General features: G+C 40.6%; 1 protein-coding gene across 2 annotated transcripts in view; it reads left to right on the forward strand.

The window, feature by feature from the left end:
- Positions 1-276: 276 nt before the first annotated feature.
- ELMOD1 (ELMO/CED-12 domain containing 1) overlaps positions 277-23,123 on the forward strand; it is a 28,653-nt gene continuing 5,806 nt past the window's right edge. The window contains exons 1-8 of one of the 2 annotated variants that reach the window (XM_009081624.1): positions 313-329; positions 10,314-10,459; positions 10,612-10,640; positions 11,943-12,040; positions 17,150-17,279; positions 20,150-20,283; positions 21,429-21,497; positions 21,785-21,814. In XM_009081624.1, coding sequence (XP_009079872.1) covers positions 313-329; positions 10,314-10,459; positions 10,612-10,640; positions 11,943-12,040; positions 17,150-17,279; positions 20,150-20,283; positions 21,429-21,497; positions 21,785-21,814 — 653 coding nt within the window. Of the gene's footprint in view, positions 330-10,313; positions 10,460-10,611; positions 10,641-11,942; positions 12,041-17,149; positions 17,280-20,149; positions 20,284-21,428; positions 21,498-21,784; positions 21,815-23,123 lie in introns of both variants that reach the window. The other variant, XM_009081625.1, reaches the window with a different exon arrangement.

A 23,123-nucleotide genomic window follows, 5' to 3' on the forward strand; every position in this document is an offset into this window, starting at 1 on the left:
AAGTTTTTTACTTCTCTGAAAAGAAGTATGGGTAGTATGGCCTGGTCAGAGTATGTGCTCAGGCTGAAGTATGAGCAAATTATTATTTTCTAATTTTGGTTTTATTGATGTAAGATCTTTTAAACATCTTTGCTATGTGTTTCCTTAGATGTTTGTTTCAAGAGCAATTTAGAAAACTTAAGTATCACTATTTTTTTTTTTTCTAGTAAATGAGTCTCAATTTTATTTCTACAGCACTGATAGCACCTGTGGAGAAGAAATCGTCAGTGACTAATAGATTACAGCTCTAGCAACACAAACTAAACCATCACCATGAAACACTTCCTGAGGTAACTGTTCCATATTTTTTCAAAAGTGTTCAATTATTCTAATTGCTTCTATGCTGCAGTGAGTTAAGTGTTTTAATTTTTACAAGTAGTACAGAAGGTGTAAACTAGTTTATACTAGATTGTTTTCTGTTCATCTAGATTTCACTATTTAATTGAAGTTATTTTTATTGAAAATTTCCTTTCTGGTTCTTTATAGAAGCAAAGAATATGGGAACTGTCTAGTGGGATTGGAGCAGTGATGTATCAAATCAGTTGTGCCTGATATATCAGAGGAAAATAGGAGAAATAGTAACATAGAACACTGCTTGAAAAATGTTGGGTTTTTACTTTCCCATTCTTGTCCACTGTCTGGATTTTTGGAGTGTCATTTGTGAAAGCAGGGCTGGAGAGATGCTTGGTGAAGGTGTGTAAGCATTTTTGTAGCTGATCATGCTCAAATCGAGGGAGAAATGTCAATTACTTGCTCCTACATATGACTTACATTTGTTTCTCTGTTAAACCAGGGTTAGAATGGGGGACTTGCAGACAACAGCTATAGGTGCAGAAAGGCCATGTCATCTTGTTCTGTAGTCAGTGGAGAGAGCTGAGCACTCCTCAGAACTAATACAGCTCAAGAGCTTAATTTGTGTATAAACCAAAGAAATCATATTCTGGATGGATGGGAGGAACATTTTCAAGAGGGCTGAAACATATGCTTCTGTATAGAGCATCTGTCACTATATTTTTCTCTCTTTTTAGACTGTTTATAGCAAAGAATCTTATACAGTATGGATATCAGCATCATTGCCTCTAGGTTGATCATCTGTAATGACTTTGCTGCCAAGCCATACTTGGCTTAAGTATTTCTGTGGAGTGTTTGGGTCAGCTCCTCAGATATCTTGAGCCAGCTGCACAAGGATTCTGTAAGCAGGACATACACAGGCCAAAAGTATAAAGCAAATGTTTGTTTGCTAACACCCACAAAAGACAGCTAAGATTGAATGAGGCATTAAGCTAGCATTACTGTGTGCACCACCTGATAGGCACCAGCCAGGAGGGTAAGAATTGGCCCCTGCAGCTCTGGCCCAGATCCTGAATGGTCCCAAGTCTTCCACCAACTCCAGTGGTACTAGTCTAGTGACCTGATGGTTCATGGCTAGCCTGGCTAACATCCCTGTGGTGCATTTTCCTTTTACAATATTATAGCATCTCATGTTGGAGCCTTCCTTCTGGGGTCCTACTAATTATTTCCATCTCAGCACTCCTGACTCTGTAATTTCTACCTTTCTTTCTCTGTACAGACTTGTTCAGCAGCCTGACCCAAGGTCAGAAATTGGTGCCATATAGAATTTGGGCCATGAGTCCTGCATAAAGTGGACTCTACCATCCTGTGAGTGGGGTGGGAACCTCTGGCTGGGGTCACAAAAGGTGTTGCAGCTTGCTCCCATAGTGGTCTGGTATTTTTTGAGCATAAAGTAATTTTACTTCCTCATTATGGATAAGCTGAGCTGCTGACAAATTCTAAGCTGCCAGTTCTCCTCCCATTAAATTACTTGTTCTGCTTGCCTTTGGCTGTCCTGTCCTCTTGGTAATTTTTCTATATTGGAGAAAGCATGATGTTTTGAATATGTGGGTTCTTGAGGCTGTCTAGAAGAAACTATCTCCTACTTCTCTTCATGGTATTCCTGAAGTCAGTGAATCCTAAAAGATTTGAGAAGTCTTGATGATGTTAGAGCCTCTTAAGTAGCTAAGGTACATCTTCTGAAAAAAAAATTGCTTATCTAAAATATCACTTGGTTATTGAAAGTCCAGTATTCCAAATGCTGAACAGAAAGTTGAATTGAGGGGTGGGGAGGAGAACACAGAACACCTAAAATTGGAAACATTGTTGAAAGAAGAAAGCTATTTCTGTTTACCTAGAAGCATTTGGATTTTCTTATTTTGTGTTAATCCTTCAACACGAACTGATAAGGGTACTATCCTAGTATTTTGTAAATATAGAGGAAAACCAGAGATTAAGAAGTAAACTGGGGTCATCCTCCAAGAAAAATCCATCCACTTACTGGGGATAGTGAGTTCCATTTTATGAGTTGTAACCTGCAGTTGCAGGTTTGTGTGATGGGGGGAAATAAAGGCAGTGAAGCGTGGAGCTGGAGGAACATATATGTGTGAGACAAGGATATTAAGCCTTCCAGCTTGGAAATCAGCTGGAAAATAAACAAGTTAATGTATATTGTGTCCTCTGGTGTTTGTCTGTTACCAAGAGCAGCAGCAGCAGCTGCCTGGGAGCTTAGAGCATCCTTAACTGTTAGTGAAGATCAAATGCGTGGCTGAATGTGGTGTGTGGATGGCAGGGGCTGCTCAGTGGCACAGTGTTTTCCTTGTTGCACAACACGGAGGAGACACTGGACTAGCTGATGCTGATGGCATAGATTACCTCTGTGTTTAAAACCAGGGAGTTAAGTCTGCACAAACTGCAAGTCATCTTGTTGATGGCAACATGGAAAATGCCATAAAATGGATGGAGAGAGGAACAGGGCTTTTGTCTATGAAGTTAAAATAACCTCTAAGCTGCTTCGTGCCGCAGGTATTCACCTAGAGACTCAAGGAGGTCTTTGAACAGTGTCTTTCAAATCTAGTGTGTTGTAAGAGAAGACTCTCACTTGCAAGCAGACTTGCCACTCAGCTCTGAGCTGGGTTTGTGTGCTGGAGACACTATAGTCTCTGCTGCTACTATGAAAGACCATGCTGCATCAGGGGTCTCTGGTTTTTACTGGAGTTGGTCTTCTAAACAAAACAATACAGATGTGAGTACAGATAATGAGAAATTAGTGTAATTTGCATTCTGCTTTTGCTGTGCCTACTACTCATCTGTTGGACTTTTGATGTGACTTTTATTATCAGCTTGACATCTTCCATGTCTGACAGTCTGTTTTGTGTTTAATATTAGTGAATTGTCTTTTTCTTTTTCCCCCAGACCTTTCTGTTTAAGAACCCTGGTTAGTCTTCACCTGTTCTGTGTTTAGTGAGATTGAAAGACAGCTCTGGAAATCAAGTCCTATCCCGTTGCTCACAAAAGGGTCAGCTATAGCAGGTTGCTCAGGGCTGCATCCAGTCACGTTTTAAATGTCTCCAAGGATGGAGATTCTGCAGCCTTTCTGAACAACCTCTTCCATTTGTTTAGAATCATAGAATTCTTTAGGTTGGAAAAGACCTTTAAGATCATTCAATTCAACCATTAACCCAGCACTTTTAAGTCCACCACTCGAAACATGTCCCCTGAGTCCCACATGTACCTGTCCTTTAAATGCTTTCAGGGATGGTGATTCCACCACTTCCCTGGGCAGTCTGTTCCAGGGCTTGGCAATTCTTTGGTTGAAGAAAATTTTCTTAATTTTCAGTCTAAACCTTCCCTGGCGCAACATGAAGTTGTTTCCCCTTGTCCTGTCACTTGTTACTTGGGAGAAGAGACCAATCTCCTCCTGGTTGAAACCTTTCAGGCAGCTGTAGAGAGTGATAAGGTCCCTGCTGACCCTCCTTTTCTCCAGGCTAAACATCCCCAGCTCCCTCAACTACTCCTTAAAAGACTTGTGCTCCAGACCCTTCCCCAACTCTGTTGCCCTTCTCTGGACATGCTCCAGCACCTGAATATCTTTCTTGAAGTGAGGGGCCCAGAACTGGACATAGGATTTGAGGTGTGTCCTCACCAGTGCTGAGTGCAGGGGAACAGTCACTGCCCTGGTCCTGTTGGCCACACTATAGCTGATACCAACAAGAATGCCATTGGCCTTCTTGGCCACCTGGGCACACTGCTGGCTCATGTTGACCAGCACCTCCAGGTTCTTTTCCACCAAGCAGCTTTCCAGCCACTCTGTCCCCAGCCTGTAGTGCTGCATGGGGTTGTTGTGACTCAAGTGCAGGACCTGTCACTTGGCCTTGTTGGGCCTCATGGGCCCATTGATTCAGCCTGTCCAGATCCCTCAGCAGAACCTTCCTGCCCTCCAGCGGAACACTCCCACACAGGTTGGCTGGACAAGGAGAAGCTCTTATTAAACAGACAGTCTAGTAGTTGGAATAGCTCTAAATCCCTAAGTTTAGACTCTTACATTTATAGGTCTAATTCAAGGCGATGTCTAAATGAAAATAGCCGCTTTAGGTTTCTTTTCCTTCTCAGCTTGCTCTGATATGAATTATTCCTAAAGTCTGAAATATTACTTATGAAATAATAAAACTGTTTCTCAGTCAATCTTTCAGTGCTTTCTTTTTCTTGTAAAGAGGTTTTGAGGAGTCAGTGACACTTCCACTTTGACTGTAATTTTTCTTAAACAGCTGAAATAATAACAACTGGGAAAACCAACTGGAGCAGACACTTAGGGTTTTTTTCAGTAAATCCTAGAAACTTGACACCTTCTCTTGATCTACTGCAGAATAGTCTATAAGCACTAGCAGATTTTAAGCATAAGTTCTGTTCCTGGAGTCATATCAGATAAAATGAAAATGAAATCAGCAAACAGCAAATCAGCAAAAGTGTGGAAAGCTGCTGTTAAAAAATATTCTCATGTCTGCCTTAGTTGCCACGGTGACTTGCTTTCATGTCTAAACGGGGAGATAAGGTAGATTTCAGTTGTCAAGTCTGCAAAGGCACAGAATGAAAACAATTTCTTGTGTTTTAAAGGAGGTAATAGCAGGTCTGCCTGTGGCAGAAACTGTGATTGGTACATTGCTTCTTGGTTGACCTTGTATACACACTGTAAGTTATGCATATAAACCAAAGGTAGTCAAGGTAATGAGTCAGGGTAATATCACTTGCTTATTCACCTATTTGGACAGTTTATCAGCCATGACCGGTGTGTCCTTGACCTCTCAAACCATAATCTGAATTCTCAGGAAGGAAATATTGATGTGTAACACACTCTTTTCTGAGCTGGGGATGTCCTTCAGAAAAAATAGCTGTATAAGAATCTTTCCTATCCATAGGACCTAAAACAGGACACACAGGAATGAAAATGAAGTGTAAATAGATTCAGTGACTTTTATTTCATTCTTTTAAACTAGTGAGTTTGGGGGGTTTTGTTGGTTTGGAGAGTTGCTTGCTTTCCCCCTAGTTTTAAGTCCAGTCACTAGCATCCAGTATCTAGTTGAAGTTTTCATTTTATCTAAAGTATTTATATTTATTACTAGTTCTGAAATTACTGGGGGAGGGAATAAGCACCTTCTGTTTTATTAGTGTCACTTCAGGTCAGTGAAATACTTCATGTTGCATTACACATACATCTTGCTGTTTAGTGAGGAGATCACACAAGAAAGAGCTTTACAGAAATATTAGGCAACTTTGGAAACCTTTGCTCAATATTGCTTCTGCCTGTGTATCCTACAGAAGGCTGTCTAGAGCCTGTCACCTTTAAATAAAAAGCCAGATTTCATGAAAATGTCATACTGTCATTAGAGAGGGATGCAAATTCTAATAGCCATCATGTGTACTATCCCTGTGACACTGCCCCAACATCACTTGGGCTAGTGGAGGATAAACCTTGAGACCCCCTTGTTGAGAACCATTTGTGTCCTTCACTTTGCAACATTAGGGTGTGAAACAGTCTGCTCAATGCTCCCTGCTTCTTGCTGCCACATGCTTTCTTTCCCCAGGCAGAGCAGTACATGCTATGGAGAACAGAAGTGCTGTGGCTGCAGCTGCAGTCCTCTTGCTTTGTACTCTTACTGACTCTGAATTTCCCTGTGTCTTGCTAGGATCCTAGCAATTGTAGAAACCTCTTTCTTCATCCTCTTCCTCATGGAAGAGAGCACTCCAGAATCTCTGCTGAGCTCCATAATTGCTGATAGAGGGTTGCTGGGTTGGTTTTGTCATATGGCATCATTGGCAAGGGAGCTGACTGTTAATTGGGCCTCTGCATTCAGCATCTTATTATGCAGCTTTTGCTTTGTTTTACTTTAATAAATGTTCATATGAACTGTTCTAATCCATGTATAAACACAAATATGCAGGTCTGTACAGCTGCTTGTAATACAGGAGGAGGAGCTTGTATTGGAATGGGAAAGAGCGGAGTACAAGACTCTGAGGAGCACCTTCATTTCTGTAATACTTCTCTTCTTAGACCTCGCTTCAGGATCTGAAATAATGCTGTACATGACCACACAAACTATTTTCTGAGCTGAGAAACCTGCAAAGGCGACAAACAAGAAACAAGCTCAAACCAAACAAAATACAGAAGAGATTGAGTGGAGAGGAGTTTTGGAGTGGAGAGGAGTTTTGGAATTGGACTCCAAAACAAACTAGGAGTTAATGCCTCTGTGCCATAGTCAGACATGTGGCTCATGCTGTGCTTTCATGGGGATTCTTGTTCATGTTATACTGTGTTTTGTCTTATAGCTATAAGTGTCTCCACTTTGCCTGCATCAACTGAGTGCGTAGAGGCTACCATAAAACTTGTCTTACATAATCACCAGTGTGCTTTTGTTACAGGACTTCTGCAAGCAAGAATTGCCTTTTATAAAGAGCTTGTGTTATTTTTTATGCATTTCATGTTACAAATGGAAGATATCAACTATTGTAAGCTTGAGATGGATGAGTAGTAGAAAATTGAAGGTACCCACAAAGGCTAACTTTCTTCTATAAGCTACCTAGTCAAAACTAGTGTGTGTTTGTTTTATTAGTAATAGCTGCTAAGTATATTTCAGTGAATCACAAATGTAGTGTTTGTGTGCTGTAGTGTCATGTTTTCAGTAGATGCATTTTTATTAATCTTTGTGCAAACCACAACCAAAGCAGAACTTTAGTGGAGAAGGTGGTTGCAACTATGTGGTCACAGCTCTATCTCATTTGGAGTTTTTCTTTTGATTTGCAAATCTGTCATTGAGCTTAAGGCAGAAACTCAAATGCATCTAATACCTTCCCCTGAAAATTATCTCATCACAAAGTACAGTAAAACACAAGTTTTTTTGTAATTAAATTGGTTGTCATGTTTCAGCCCTGGAGGCAACAAAGTGTAGGCATGAATTTTCTTACAGAACATGTGATTTTTGCACGAACTATCCTGCCTCATTAGAAGGAAATCTTCTTACATGGGCTGTTAACATGAAGTAGAGTGTTTAATCTTTAATATAAATGAGCTGTCTCTGTAGTGAGTAGCTCTAATAGACACTTAACCTGAACTAAGTGGGCCCAAAGAAAGCAACTCTAATTTTTACTGCAAATATATGATGAAACCTTGGAACTCTGTTTGACCATACTCTACGTGCTGAGTAGGCCAAAGGATGGCTATAGACGGTGTTTGAATTCTTCAGGGATGGTGGACTAGTCAAATCTGTGAAGGCTGATATCAAGTACCTACTGGAAAATCAAAACACCCAATGTTAGACTATGGGATTTTTAAAGCCACTATTAAATGTTGCAGTTGAAGGTATTAGTTGCCTTTATGTGAGATTGACTCTAACAGACTTACATCCCAAGGCCAGTTTGCATGGGGCTTTGAACAACCTGGTCTAGTGGAAGGTGTCCCTGCTCATGGCACAGAGGTTGGAATGAGATAATCTTTAAGGTCTCTTCCAACCCAAATTATTCTTTGATCATTCTGTGATTCTACTTCTGACTGTTGGAGACTTAAAGAATGGCTGCTTGGCTGATGATGGACTTGCCTCATGATAACTGGTCTTGTTCTTAATACTGGAGGTGATAATGTGCTGTGAAGTACAAATTGACTCCTCATAGTAGTGTGTGCTATCGGGAGGGAGGAGGAATACACGTTTTGGTGTCAGCAGATGGAACATTTTTCTTGTCTAAAATTTGATTCCATCATGGGACTGATTCCTAGTTCTTTAGGCTTCCCTTTGTATGTAAGACAGAGGCTTGCTGTTGCATAAAACCAAGGGGGTTTGCCTGCATGCAGGCATTTGGGAGTGTTAAGTGAATTAACGAAAAGTGTGAAGATAAAGTGGATGCTTTTAAAGCATGTTAAATACTTGTGTGGATGCTTTCCATTTAGGCATAAAATGTCTTTAGTTCCTTAGCTTAATCCCCCTTCAAAGGCGATTAAACTGAAGTTAACATAAAGCAGATTAAGCTCCTGTGTGGACATTAACATGAGTTATTTCATCTTCCCTTTCTTGAACGTCCTTCTACACCATGCCCTTCAGGATGTGTTTGGGAAGTGATGGAGCTCTTCAAGCTTTATTAGATATATAACTGATTTGAGTGTCAGGATTTCAGTATTTTGAAATAACCACTGCACTCCATTGAAAAGGGTAATAGAGTCTGCTGACAAATAACTGTCCTCTGAAAGTATCAACAGCAGAAAATAATGGTATGATGATGAATATGCATACACCCAGGTATTATCTTTGACTATTTATTAGCAAGCTAGCATATCAAAGCTATATTGATGTTTTCCCATAATATAATCATAGAATATAATCAACAGGTTGGAGGAAACCTGTGGAGGTCACCTAGTCCATCCCCCTGACCATTCTGGCAGGACTACCTAGAACCAGTTACTCAGAACCATGCCCAGATGGCAATGTTCCCACTGTCAGGTCTTTGCAATTTGTCTTTTAAGAGATGTGCTTCTGAACCCAAGGACCATGGGTGGATCCTCCCCCCCACCTCAAGTCCTGGTGCACCCTTATGGACATTGACAGTTGGGTAATGTGGCAGGATCTGTGCCTTTGTAGTTATAGAAACAAGAAAGCTAAATTGCTTCCGAATAAGTCGTATCCCATTAAGTCTGTTTTGGGGTGTGTTATGTAATCGTGGTAGCAGTATGTGGGCTTTGGTAGCAGCTGCAATGCTAACGAAGTTTAAAATAGAGCATTTCTCATGGATGCAGCCTTTTTCAGGCTTTCATAGGATCACAGGCTATGATGGAGTTCAGGCTAGGAGGGCCATCAGCAAGTCTCTGGTCCAAACTCCTGCTCACAGCAGGGTTAGCTCCGAGGCCAGACTGTGCTGCTCAGGGCTGCTTCCAGTCAAGGTTTAAAAAATTTTGAGGAAGCAAGCTGCACAGCCTCTCTGAGCAAGCTGTGTCACCACCTGACTGTCCTTGTTGGGAAAAGGCTTCTCCTCACAAGGCCGATTGTCATCTGTTTCTGCTTATGACTATTGTCCCTTGTCTACCTGCCCAGCTCTGTCTCCTTCATGAGCTTCCCACAGGCACTGGGGCTGCTGTTAGGTCCCTGGGAAGCTATCTCTGCTCCAGGAAGAACAAGCCCAGCTCTCCCAGCCTTTCCTCACAGGGTTTGTGCTCCAGCCCTACCATCTCCACTGAAATACATCCAGTTTGTCAAAGTCTGTCATCTGTTGCTGGAGCTCAAAACTAGATGTAGTAGCTAAATAAGGGCTTTCTTGGCTTACTGTCAGTTCTACATTTCAAGAAATTGTGCAGCAGCAGTGCTGTGTAGCAGCTTATCTTAGGAAGAACTGGCAATCCTCAGGACAGGTTCTTAAACAGCTTTTCTCCTGAAGGGGGAGAAGCTTTGATTTCCTTAATCATCATTCTTAGGGTCCTGACATGAATGCTGTCAGGATGTCAAGTTTATCAGGATAACCAGCCACTCCACTTGGAGCAGCTGGTTGCAGAAGCAAAACTAAGCCAGGGTGTAATGACTCCCTGGATCCTCAGCATCTATGGTATCTCAATGAGCTGCACTCCCTTCTTGTGTAGTCCTGTTTCCCCAAAGCATTGGTAGGAACTAACTAGTCTTTTATTTTAAGGGGACAAAGAGTTTTCTGTAAGTACTCTTTTGAGAACTCTGGAGTTGACTTATTCTGTGCTTCCAGTTTTGGTGCTTTGTGCATGCGTTTTTTTGTTGGCTAAGACTAAAAAGTGTGATTTAACTTTTACTAGGATAAATGTTTGTAGTGTGATTGCTGGTTTTGCTTTAAAGGTGCCTTTAGGCAATGGGAATTTGGAGTGAGGAAGTACTTTCTGTTTGGGTAGTGACCGTGTTTTAGCAAACTCTGCTCAAGACTTATTTTCAGGCTTCTTCTTTTGCCAGGATGTTTGTCCAGGTATGCCTGTACTTCTACTGCAAATGTTTGTGGCGCTGCCTGAAATTCGTGGTCAGGAAACTAACAGGTCAATGTGAATTGCAAAGGATCTGTTACAATACCAAACCTGGAGCTGCCAGAACTATGAAAATAGGTGAGCGCTAAATACTTAGTCATGCATACCTTTGTATCTTTCTGCACGTGCCAAAAATAGTGTGACATTGTTCTTAGAAATAAATTGTTAAATGGTTCCAATGTAAACTTAGCTTGTCTAACATAATGCTTTCAAATACTCTTCTCTTACAGAGGCATCACTGAAAGGTTCAAAAAGTAAGGTGAGTGAAGGATCTTATCATTCACCTTTTCTGTTGTCTCCTGTGCTGTTTGTTTGTTCACTCTGCTCCTTGCTCACCCCAAAAAAATCACTCTAAGGTTTGATATAATTGTACACTAAAACTATTTTCTACTGAAGAGGGTCTTGTGTCTGCAATAACAGATGATCTTGCAAAGTCAGGAAGAGTGTCCTGTGCTCCAGGTATAGGCACAGGCACACTGTGGCAACAATGGAATCTAGAGGTCAACAAGCCATGGTGGAGATGATGAGAGTGATGTATTGTAATTTGGGGTTCCTTGGCTTGATTCCTCATCCAGTCTTAGAACATCTGTAATCTGCAATCAGTCGCTTACACACTCACAAAAAAAAGTCAGGATTTTTGTCTGGAAAGCAACTTTCCCAACTTTGTTCTCCCCTTTCTGTTTAACGGAGAAAAGCCTCTGTCACTTCATCCTTTCACTGTACCACTGGGTGTGCTAACCTAAGTTCTTCTCTAAGGCATTTGTGTATATATTAAATATCATCATTCAGCCTTTCATTTCTCTTTGTCATGAGAATCAGTGATGTTGAAAAGCTTACAAAGCATTAGCAAAAATCATGTCATGTAGCTCTTAGCTCAGCATAGTGCTTCCAAATGTATTTCTAGCACAAACAGAAAGGCAGAATCTTATTTAAAAGGTTACACTTAAGCAATAGTATAGTTTTGAGACAAAACACCAGAAAGTTTGACTTCTTAAATCTTCAGATGGCTTGTTAGTTTTTGAATACTGAACTTCCACGGACATCTCTACAAAGTGCAATGACATGTGAAAGAAAGGAAGAATGTTAGGAGAAGGAATGGCAAATGAAGGCTAGCAATTCCAGTGTAATTAGCTGGATAGTCTGAAGCAGCTTCTTCATCTGCACTGAGGCCTTTGATCATCAAGAGGCATTTGGACAACACTCTCAGGCGCATGGTGTGATTCTCGGGGGTGTCCTGTGCAGGGCCAGGAGTTGGACGAGATGATCCTCAAGGGTCCCTTCCAACTCTGATTATTCTGTGATTCTGTGATTATCACTGACAGCTGCCACAGAAATGTGATAAACTGACTGCAAAGTCACAGCTAAGTGACCTGAGTTCCTATAGAGCAAGTGCTCTGAAACTGGTCAGTAGGGTTGAATAGGCCAGATAGATATGCACATATATTGAGTTGGATCTTCTGAGCCCTTAATTTAGAAGCTTTTGGGTGTCAAATTTACCGTTGTTAGCTTCTATCGAGTAATAGGTTCTTTAAGAATTAATGTGTTTAAAACTTCTTTTTAGCGGCTGCAAACATCAGTAAATGTTCACCCTGATGCTATTGAAAAAACAATAGATGACATCATGGAGCTGAAAAGGATTAATCCAGCTGTAAATCCACAGTAAGTTCATAGTTTTCATCCAAAACAAATGGGAGTTACTGATTTCTTCAGTGCCTAGGTCCATGGAGAACTGGACCTATTGTGACACCCAGTTTAAAGATGAATTCTGTCTCTTGACATAAAATTCCTACTTAAGATTTGCTGTCAAAAAACTGATGGAAAAATGAATGGTCTTTTATGGTGACTGTAATAGGCAAGTCCTGAGTCTCTTTATTTAGCGGTTTCCTGAATCACACTGTCTTCGTATATTGTTGATGCATGGATTTATGGGGGCACTTCCCCAGGGATAAAATACCGGCAGAGCAGGGGCTCCTGGAAGGGACAGTGATGACTCCTCAACAAGGCTGTATGCAGCCTTTTGAGTAGGGAAGAAATCAAATAGTACACTGCTTTACATTTTAAAACTACCTTTAATTATCCAAACACAAGGTTTAACATAACTGATATATTTTTAATGTCAGAGGCTATTATTGGTAAGGAGAGATAGACAACCAACCATTGAATTTACAAGTGTGTATTTCAAGAGTAAGCAGTAACATTTTTGTGGTGCCCTTACCTCTCAGCCCCTACCTTAAGGCACAAGGTGTCTAGGTCAGGAATTGGTAGGAGAAATGTTGAGAGGTTTATTATTCAGGTTGTCAGTCTGAGGTTCCTCTTCCCAACCTTGAAATTGATATATACAGAATCAAAAATGAGCATTCATAAGTTGATAACTGCTTTTCTTTAAGTGGGTCAGCAGGTAAGGTGGTCCCAAGGCCTTGCTGCAACAACAAAGCCCAAAAGCTAAGTTGGAAAGATGTAAGTATTTTGGTCTCATTGCAGGAATCACCCTCCCAGCCCTGCCCCCATGAAAAGGCCAGTAACTGGGTAGTCTTAAAATGAGGCTTCACTGATCCTGAAGGAAATAAAGTACATTGCATGTTTCTCTGACTTGAGAGACTTCTGTTGTGGATGTGACAACCAACCATTAAAGAAGGGAAGAAAATAAGAGAAACAAAACAAAGAGAACACCTCATTCTCAGAGGTGAGAAGCCCTGTGAATTTTTTCTGGAAGTGAGCCCAGAGCTTTTCCAGGGGTGTCTCTTCACAGGACTCTGCCCACGTGATCTTCAAAGGGAGAGTGGTGAGCTGCTTCAAGTGCATGTGAGGCGCTCAAACATTAAGTTACATTTTGAGTGATCTGGTCCTCCCAGTACCTGAAGGGAGCCTACAAGAAAGCTGGAGAGGGACTTTTTACAAGAGCGTGTAGTGACAGGATAAGGGGGAATGGCTTTAAAATGAAAGGAAGTAGGTTTAAATTAGATATCAGGAAAAAATTCTTTACTGTGAGGGTGGTAATGCACTGGAACAGGTTGCCCAGAGAAGTTATGGATACCCTGTCCCTGGAGATGTTCAAGGCCAGGTTGGATGGAGCTCTGATCAGCCTGGTCTAGTGAAAGGTGTCCCTGCCCATGGCAGGGTGTTCAGAGCTAGATGATTTTTAGGGTCCCTTCCAGCCCAAACCATTCTATGATTTTATGATAATATTTTTTTAAAAATATATTTTTTAAAAAATACCACCACCACACAAAAAAGCCAACAACACCACAGCCACAACCAAAAGCTTCCACAATCAAAACGTAAAACCACCTGAACTATCTTTTGCTTGATCCAGGTGGTGTTTGTATGGCTAGCATAGGAAAAAATGCTTCATTGTTTTTAGTCTAGAACCCTTGCACTCAACACTTTACTGTGCTGAGTATTCCATCTACTTCCCTGCTTGTACTCCCCCCAGTTTGGTAAAGTATCTTCTCAAAACAGTGAGGAATGGGGTCCTGGAGTGTGCAAGGTCATTCCACATACATAGAAACAAACCCTGCCACCAAATTGTTCCTTATATTAAATTAATCATAGTTCTGCTAAACTTTAGACTGAAGTTTTGCATGTGAGCCATTTATTTGATATGGAAGTTTTTTGGAGAAATTTCAGCAAAAGAGAGTCTGCTGTTTCTTTAGAAATGATTAAGAAAAATCCAATGCCTTGCCTGCTTCTGAACATAAAAAACCCTGCATCCAAACTGTTTTGGTCAGAAGCTCTGGCCTTGACTTGCATAGTAGAGGCTTGAAATCTCTTGGGGTAAGGACAAGGGGACATGTGTCATACTATATGTGTTTCTGCAAATCTGTGTGCACTCATTTTTGTTAATGGAGCAACTTTGCAGAGCTGAACTAGCATCCCAGGTGGGCTTACACTGAGCTGTTCTTGAAGGCTGTAGACTGCTGTAATCTAAAGAGGAGGAGTCAGCCCACAGTAATTTTCCTTCGTCAATACCTTTGAGATATGTGTGCCTATTTAGTGGTAGGAGCAAGTAGGTTGAATAACCAGGTGGTGACATGTGCAATCTCCAATAACTACAGTAGTCACAGGAAGGGTTGGGTTGGAAGGCAACTTAACAATTACCTCGTTCCCATTCCCTTCCTCCAGTTTTGGACTTTCCTCCATCTGGTGGAGCACCTAGAGCCAAGTACAGTGGAATTGCAAGCCCAGGCAGGCTGCTTCTGTGCTCTGAGAACTGCCACAGCTGGCACAGGGGTGACCGAGAGGAGGTGTGGAGCATCAGCAGCTCACCTACATCCTGTGCTTGGCAATGAAAATGAGAGTGGGGAAGCTTTCCAAGCCCCAACCCCTCACCTGAATAACACACCATGAAGCTTTTTTCTGGCTTTAGATAAAGTGCAAACATGGCTTACTTTGTGTATGTTGTGCAATTTGGACATTAGGAATATATATATATTTAATATAAAATTTCTCAGCCTGTGATGTGCCTCTCTAAATTATTCTGAGCTTACAGAGTAGTTAAAGACATTATGACTGTGGCTTAGTGATACACTACAGCAATTCACATGCAGTCCGATAGGCTTTTCAGCTCTCTTTGAAATGCAGACTTTCTGTAAAATTGTAGGCTATAGCAAGTGAAGCATGTTTTTAAAAAAAACAAAAAAAGCCCAACAAAAAAAAAACACAGAAAGAAGCAAACAGCAAAGGAGGGAAAATGCTGTGAATGTTTTTCTGAAAGGGTTATAGCCTCAAATAGCATGAAATTGCAGCATGAGAAATGGCCTAATGCTGACATCTCTGATTCTGTAGATTAACCATGGAATCACTTAGGTTGGAAAAGACCTTTAAAATCTTCATCTCCAACCATTAACCCAGCACTGCCAAGTCCACCACTAAGCCATGTCCTTAAGTGCCCCTTCTGCATACCTTTTAAATAACTCCAGAGATGGTGATTCCATCACTTCCCAGAGCAGCCTTTCCAGTGCTTGACAGCCCCTTCACTGAAGAAATTTTTCTGAATATGCAATCTGAACCTCTCCTGGTGCAACTTGAGGCCATATATCTTGTCCTCCACTTGTTACTTAAGAGAAGACACTGACCCTCACCTGGCTGCAGCTTCCTTTCAGGTAGTTGTAGAAAGCAATCAGGTCCTCCTTGAGTTTCCTTTTCTCCAGGCTAAACACCCCCAGCTCCCTCAGCAGGTCCTCATAAGACTTGTCCTCTAGACCCTACACCAGTTTTTTGTCCTTCCTGCACCTCAATGCCTTTCTTGCAATGCATGGCCCAGCACTTTGACTCATTGAACCTCATACCATTGGGCTTGTTCTATCAATCCAGCCTGTCCAGATCCCTCTGCAGAACCTTCCTTTTCTCCAGATGATCAACACTCCTGCCCAATTGCAAACTGACTGAGGGTGCACTTGACAAAGATATTAAACAGGACTGGCCCCAGTACTGAGCCCTGGGGAACACCACTAGTGACCAGTCCCCAGCTGTATGCAACTCCATTCATCACCACTATCTGGGCCCACCCATCCAGTTAGTTTCTGGCCCAGCAAACAGTGCACATGTCCAAGCCCTGAGCAGCAAGTGTCTCCAGGACAATGCTGTGGGAAATGGTGCTAAAGGATTTTGTAGAGTTCAGATAGACAACATCCACAGCCCTTCCCTCATCCACTAACCAGGTCACCTTGCTATGGAATAAGATCAGTTTAGACAAGAAGGACCTGCCTTAAAAGATAAGCAGTGAAAATATTTCTGCTTAGGAAGTTTAACAGTATTATGAAATAAGTAAAATGTTTCAGTATATCAAACAACACAGATGAGGAAACTGTGCAGTATAAAAATAATAATAATTAATTAATATCAGTATAGCTTGTGTTCCACAGAGGCATGAGGTTGCAGATTTAGCTGTGCCATCCAAATTCATATGAGATGTTCAGATAATTTCAGGCATTATTCAAGATTAAAGGGCTTATTCCCATATATAAGTAAACATTTGTATGTGCATCAGAGTTGTGTACTGCATAACTTGTGTTTCATATTATAAAATCTTCACATAAAACTGAATAAGCTGCTGTTTGGTGCAGGTTTTTGTTGGTTTTTTTGGCTTGGTTTTCATCGGGAGATGCTTTTCATGTCATTTGTTTTTGTTGGTTGTGGGGGTTTTTTGATGATGCATCAGAAAATGTATAAAGGAAACACAAAATCTGCATTACAATGGAAAGAGAGCCATTATGATGATTCTTAACATGAGACCAAAAATAAAGCTGCCTAGAGGCAGATCTTTGAACTGTATTACTTCAGGTTTTTGGCTTCTTTATGCTAGCTTTTGTGGCATGGAAACAAGATGAATATTTTTAGCTTTTTGCTGAGTTTTTTTCTCCTCCTCACCCCTTTTCAAATTCACATCTCTGATCTCAGGGTATTGTTTGAGAAGCTGTCACTTGAATGAGGAGAGAGATTCAGTAATGCACTTGTTGTAGGCATTCAATGCTGCTGTATATAGTTATAATGGGATTTCAATGTGAAAAATCACTGTTCACAGTTTAAAAAAAAATCCCAGATTTTATCATCTAAGGAAGGCAATAAACAACTCCATGCATTTCACAAGGCCTTGTTTAATTTCATTTTGATCTCTTGGAAATTCTCCCATTGCAATTAAAATGTTAGACTGTCAATTCATGGAGGTAATGCTATTCCTGTGAATTAAACAGGTATGTACATGGTAGCCCTGTGTCATGGCTATATATGATTGAGTTGGATTATGTTGTTCCCTCCCACACTCCTCAGGCTGGGAGTATCTCTTCAGGCATGCCTGCTGCAGATCGTGGGGTACCGAAATCTTATTGCAGAGGTTGAAAAGCTGCGCAGAGAGCCTTATGATTCGGAGAACCCGCAACACGAAGAAATGCTTTTGAAGGTAGGTGCTCAAAGGGTACTTAGACAGCATCCTTTATTCATGTCAGCTACAAACAGCCTGGTTTATACACCTCTTTTGACAATACCAGCAAGTGGTATTGTCATTCTTTCCTCCATCATGTACCTGTTTTAAGATAAGACTTTACAGCATTATAATCTGGTCTGGGTGTAACACCTGCCAAGCAAGCAGCTCACGACCCTGGTTGATGAATGCAGTTCCCTTGGCTTGACTATGCCTAGGCACTGGATACACAACTCTTATAGTGCAGAGCTGTTATCTGCAGTGAGCTCTGGAAAAATAGCCCTGTGTCCTACTTCAGTACACCTTCCTTCAACAGGAGAAGGGTATTTTTCTCTCTGAACCAGAATTTCTTGTATTTTTAAAGACAATGTCTGTGTAGCCCAGTGGCAAACATCTAGTTTTTCATTGTGTGGCATGGAAGGGTGGGAGATGATGACTTACACATTTATAGTTACCAAATATATTTTCAAATGAAAAGAAAATTGCAACTATTCTTTAGATAACACATGCAGAGTTCTAAAAGCCATACCAATTGGGTTTTACTTCCTTCATGCTTTACAGAAAGCCTTGCACTGGAGCAGATAATAAAAGCATTTTTTCAGGAAGATGATTTGATGCCTTAAGCAGAGCGAGAGCTAGAGAGCTCTTGTATTGGAAAGGAATTGAGGAAAGAATAAAGGGGGTGGAAAATAGTCTAATAGCAAGTCCTGCTGTTTCTTCTGGTCCTGTTTCTGACCATAGCTACTGCAAGATGCTTCATGGAAATGCTAAGAAACATAGAATAAGTGACAGTGAGTTTATCTACAGGCAAAATGTGGTTTTAGAGAATTGTCAGAGTTCTTATAGAAACATACCACCTGTTTGTTTGGGGGTTGTTGTGGTTTTTTTCAATAATTTTAAACAAAATACTGAGAATTTAAACACTACATGTTCTTCTGCCTCCATCTGACTTTGGCTGGATATTTACAGCACATGGCTTGGAGGTGCCAGCATACAGTTGGTCTCTGAAAATACTACGCACCTCACTGAAGGTTAACGAGGGCCTTTGACTCCAGGAAAGCATTCCTAAATATACTGGGTATCTACATTGCCCATAGAGTGAGAAGTTGGGTCTGAGGATGGGATTATAGGTGAGAAGCAAGCACCAAGGAGCTGGCTGTGGTCTCCTTTCTGGCCACCCAGCAAAGTCTAGAGAATCATGTCAGCAATGATGTGTATTCATGTAAGTGCTTTAAAATCATAACTGCATGAGTATAAAAGCAGAATGAAACAGCATTTGTCTGAGGAGAGATTAAACAGTGCAGCTTGTGCAATATTATGCAAACTCATAATGTTGAAAGAAGTGTCAGTTTCACCTGAGTATTAGCAGTTGTTTACAGCAGGCCTTTTGCTTTGGCAAATGTCAGATGGAAATATGGCCAAGGGTTTAATTAATTTTTCAATCCACACATAGTCCAGTTGATTTTCATTCCTTTTAGGTATTCTGCTAAGTGTTCTCTGCAATGGGTAGTTCAAGGTTCTGATGACTATCATTTATTCATGTTTACCAGGAGGGCACTTTATGAATGAGAGAAAGATTAACTTAATGTGATTGAACTAATGATTAATACTGTATTTACTGCTGATGGATGAACAAGAAAGGTAGCAAATATAATTTAAACAATGATGCTTTATGCAGTCATTACAAACTGAAATCATTACAGTTTTATCCTTCCTAAGGCACTTAATTTTAAGTGCAGTTAGAATTGCTAAAATTAAAACAATTTCTGTTTTTATTTGGGAAAAGTACATACAGCTCTTTGATTAATACTGTATTTACTGCTGATGGATGAACAAGAAAGGTAGCAAATATAATTTAAACAATGATGCTTTATGCAGTCATTACAAACTGAAATCATTACAGTTTTATCCTTCCTAAGGCACTTAATTTTAAGTGCAGTTAGAATTGCTAAAATTAAAACAATTTCTGTTTTTATTTGGGAAAAGTACATACAGCTCTTTTCTTTAGCATTCCTTGAGGCCATAAACACCAGCTCATCGTTGGTGATTAATGCACTTTCTTAATTCTTAATACTGATTTCTGAACACACTTTGAAAAGGGTAAGTTTGTTATATGACACGTGAGGTGTGCTGGCAGGTATGTATCTGTCAGGTGTCAATTTAGGCTGCTTTTAGATGCCTAGCAGCATGATATTGAGGCACTAAAGTCGCTGGACCAGGGCAGCTAAGTGGATTTATTCCAGCTGGCGATCTGGCTTGTTAAATTACTTGGTCCTTTTTTTGTGTGTGAGATCAATGAATGGGATTTTTTTCCCCTTAGTTAAATATGATGGTGACACATGCTATTCTTGTGTGGGAGGGTTTTTTTCTGTTCTGATTTGCTTTTCAGCACTGTGGTAGCCAAGTCAGCACTCTTGATTTATAACCTTTCCCGAGACTTGCAAAAGATGCTGGAGGAAAGATTGCTGCAGAGCCTCAGGGACTCAAGGGCTGATTGCCTGCCGCTCTTTCAGTGATTTACATCCAAATTCCAGCCCATTCCTGTCTCTGTGCTTATGGAGGCAGACACCACTTTGATCACGAAGCGTGAGCAAAACAAGTCTTTGTGTTAGACCTTACAGCAGCTGTCGATAAGGTCGGAAGGACCTTGTAGGGCTGAAATGTCTGCAGTTCTTCAGAGTGGTTTGAGATTTGCACACACAGAGGAATTTAATTTGATTTTGTGTTTGGGTTGCTGGGATAGCAAAGCGGTAATGTTACAGCAGAACTTAGCTTGGTTTAAAAAAAGAAAAAAACAACCCATACTAATGTGTGGAAGTGTAATTATGTTTTACCTGTAATCTTCCTAGTTGTGGAAATGCTTGAAGCCCAATTCACCACTGAAAGCTCGGATTTCGAAGCAATGGTGTGAAATTGGTTTCCAAGGTGATGATCCTAAAACAGACTTTAGAGGAATGGGTCTCCTGGGCTTATATAACTTGGTGTAAGTATGTTCCTCTGTAGATGGGTTTATGTGTATCTGAAGTCATGAAAAGCAGCATTACTTGCAAGCCTGTGGGAACAGCTGATAAAAGTGTTAGGGACTTCATATTAAACAAATTAAAGAATTTATTTCCTAGCCTAATTTTTGGAGGCTTCACCTTCTCAAAGGGCTCTCTTTCAGTATTCCTAATTCCACTCTTGCTAAGCCCTTTATTTAGTTTTTCTGTGCCACATTAAGTTAGCACTCTCTTCCCACAAGAAGGAAACTGTAAAGTATATTTTCACCAGTATCTAGGTCTCCTTAAACAAAATGCCCTGGAAGTGTGTAGGTTATGTTACTGCTCAGTTGCCTTCTTTGGGAATTTCATGCTGAATTCTTAGGCAGAACACTTGAAATGCAGCCACTGATGGCAGACTTCTGTAGTTAGACTACTTCTTCAATTTCTGTTGTATTCAGAATTAGGCAGTGAGTTTACATCAGTTTTCCCTTCCACCTCACCCATACCAGGTGTTGGTACCATAGCTGTGCTTATTAATTTGGGAATTGACTAATGCCTGCTACTTACTGCAGGTAGTTACATATTCTACAAACATTTGGTTTCCCTATGAGAGGAAAAAGAAATATTTTCTGCTTTTACAGATGGAAGGGCATAAATCGTTCACTGTCCATATGTTGTCCTCTAACAAAGCTCAGTTGCAGATCTGGAACTCTTGGCTCTGGCTTTGAACTTCCCTTGGAGATTAATCCCTACCACGTATTTAATTTCTTAGTCTCCTGCCATTATTCTTATCTTGCTTAATGAATCTGCCAGATCAAGAAGCCTGAACTGCTTTCTCTTGAGCTCAGCACTCAACATTTGCTAGTAATAAGCAACTGATTTTTTGTGGGATGGGTAGAAAGGGAACTCTGGTAATGTATGTTCACTAAGCACTTAGAGGTTTGCACTTGTGGTTGGAGGTTGCTTTAATCATTCATTTTGGGAGTCTGAGTGGTAGCTTAATGAGTTTAATATGTTAAACACTACTCATACCGTGTTGCACATGCAGTGACCTTTAAAAGGGGGTGTGTGGGCAGCTTAGTTGGACTTAAGATGCTTTTTTGGTCGTGTTTCTTCACCAATTCACCCTAAACATATATATCTGCAGGTATTTTGCTGAATGGGACACTGAGATAGCCCAGCAAGTTCTCGTTGATTCTCTTCACCCTAAGTACAGGTAACACTTGGGATCAGAAATTATGACTTGAGAGAGCTGTGCTGACTGCTGTTTTGGGAAGAGGGCTGTTGGTTTTTTTCTTATTTCGGGACATATGCTTGGGTATTGCCACATGCTGTGTGTTTTCAAGTAGTGACCCTGAAAACTCTTTAAGTGTGAGAGGCAAAATTGTATACTGAATCTTAGAAATAGTTAAACTGAGTGTCAAATGTTTTCACATCTAATTTCAAGTGATTTTCATGTTTGTATTTACCTTTTAAATTTTTTTTTGTTTTTTCATAGTAAAGGGAAGTTACTAAGAAGGAACTAAGGGTGGGGTTTTTTTCTCTTAGTTTTCTGAGGTATTACACATAAATAAAGATCTAACCATACTACAGTGTGGTGTGTTATAAACTGAAAATCTTTGTTGCAGCACCAAGAGATCCATATTCTTGTCTCCAAAGTTAACTCACACATAACCCGTGGTGCAACACTGAGTACATCTGTGCGTAAAAAAAAACAGGAATGAACCTTGCTTCATGTAGCTGAAATGACTGACTTGATAATCAAAAGCACTCTAGGCCAAAGATTTATTAGCAGAGCTAGTAGAAAAGCCCCTTTATTTCTAGTCACATACACTGTCTACCTTGACTAATGATGGATCTAATCTGGCTAGTCCATCGTTCTGACTGTTGAGAGATCAGGTACCTTCAAGTGTCAAAAACTTTGTGTTGTGGATAATTAGCTGAAATGACTGACTTGATAATCAAAAGCACTCTAGGCCAAAGATTTATTAGCAGAGCTAGTAGAAAAGCCCCTTTATTTCTAGTCACATACACTGTCTACCTTGACTAATGATGGATCTAATCTGGCTAGTCCATCGTTCTGACTGTTGAGAGATCAGGTACCTTCAAGTGTCAAAAACTTTGTGTTGTGGATAATTTGTGAATAGGAGATTTAGTCCATTGTTATTGGAGGGGAAGGAGGGGAGAGATGCCTCTTTGCCAGTTATCTAGAAATGAATTGCCTGAAGATACATTTTTCTTCTGCCAGCAATGTTAAATATCCATACAGCAGGTCCACATCTGAGTCCTGTGAAGCTCTTGATCTCATCAGGAGTTTTTTTGTGATTGAGTTCCCTTGGTAATTCTGTGACAGAAAGCCCTTGGAATGCATTAGTGTTCTCCATTTACATGTTTGATTACCAAGGGCAGTCCTGGAGTGCTGTGTGAGCATGTGCAATTTCCATGCCTTGAAAGAGCAGTCAGTAGAAGACAGATGCTGCTGGGGGTGCCCATGGTGATCTTCCTGATGTGGTTGCTTAGCAGCTGTGCTGTTTTCTGATGGGATCACGATCAATGATTTTCTCTCTCAGTTGAATTGCATTGTTTGTCCACATTCTATATGTGCCACCTTTATTATACCGCGTTTACTTGGGGTTTTCTGACTGATGTTATGCTGCAGCCTATAAAGATAGTTAAGAGTTTAGAGAAGGAGTGAAGAATGGTGTATTCCTGTATGCTAAGCCATTTAGGAGGTGAAGTTTTGTCCTCATGTCTGCCACCTAGTAACACTCAGGTCGGGGTGGGTATGAACCTATTCGTATTTTAAATACTTAATTACAACAATTTTGATATACTGTATCTA

This window comes from Acanthisitta chloris, unplaced genomic scaffold (assembly GCF_000695815.1).
Source record: "Acanthisitta chloris isolate BGI_N310 unplaced genomic scaffold, ASM69581v1 scaffold16629, whole genome shotgun sequence".
NCBI lineage: Eukaryota > Metazoa > Chordata > Aves > Passeriformes > Acanthisittidae > Acanthisitta > Acanthisitta chloris.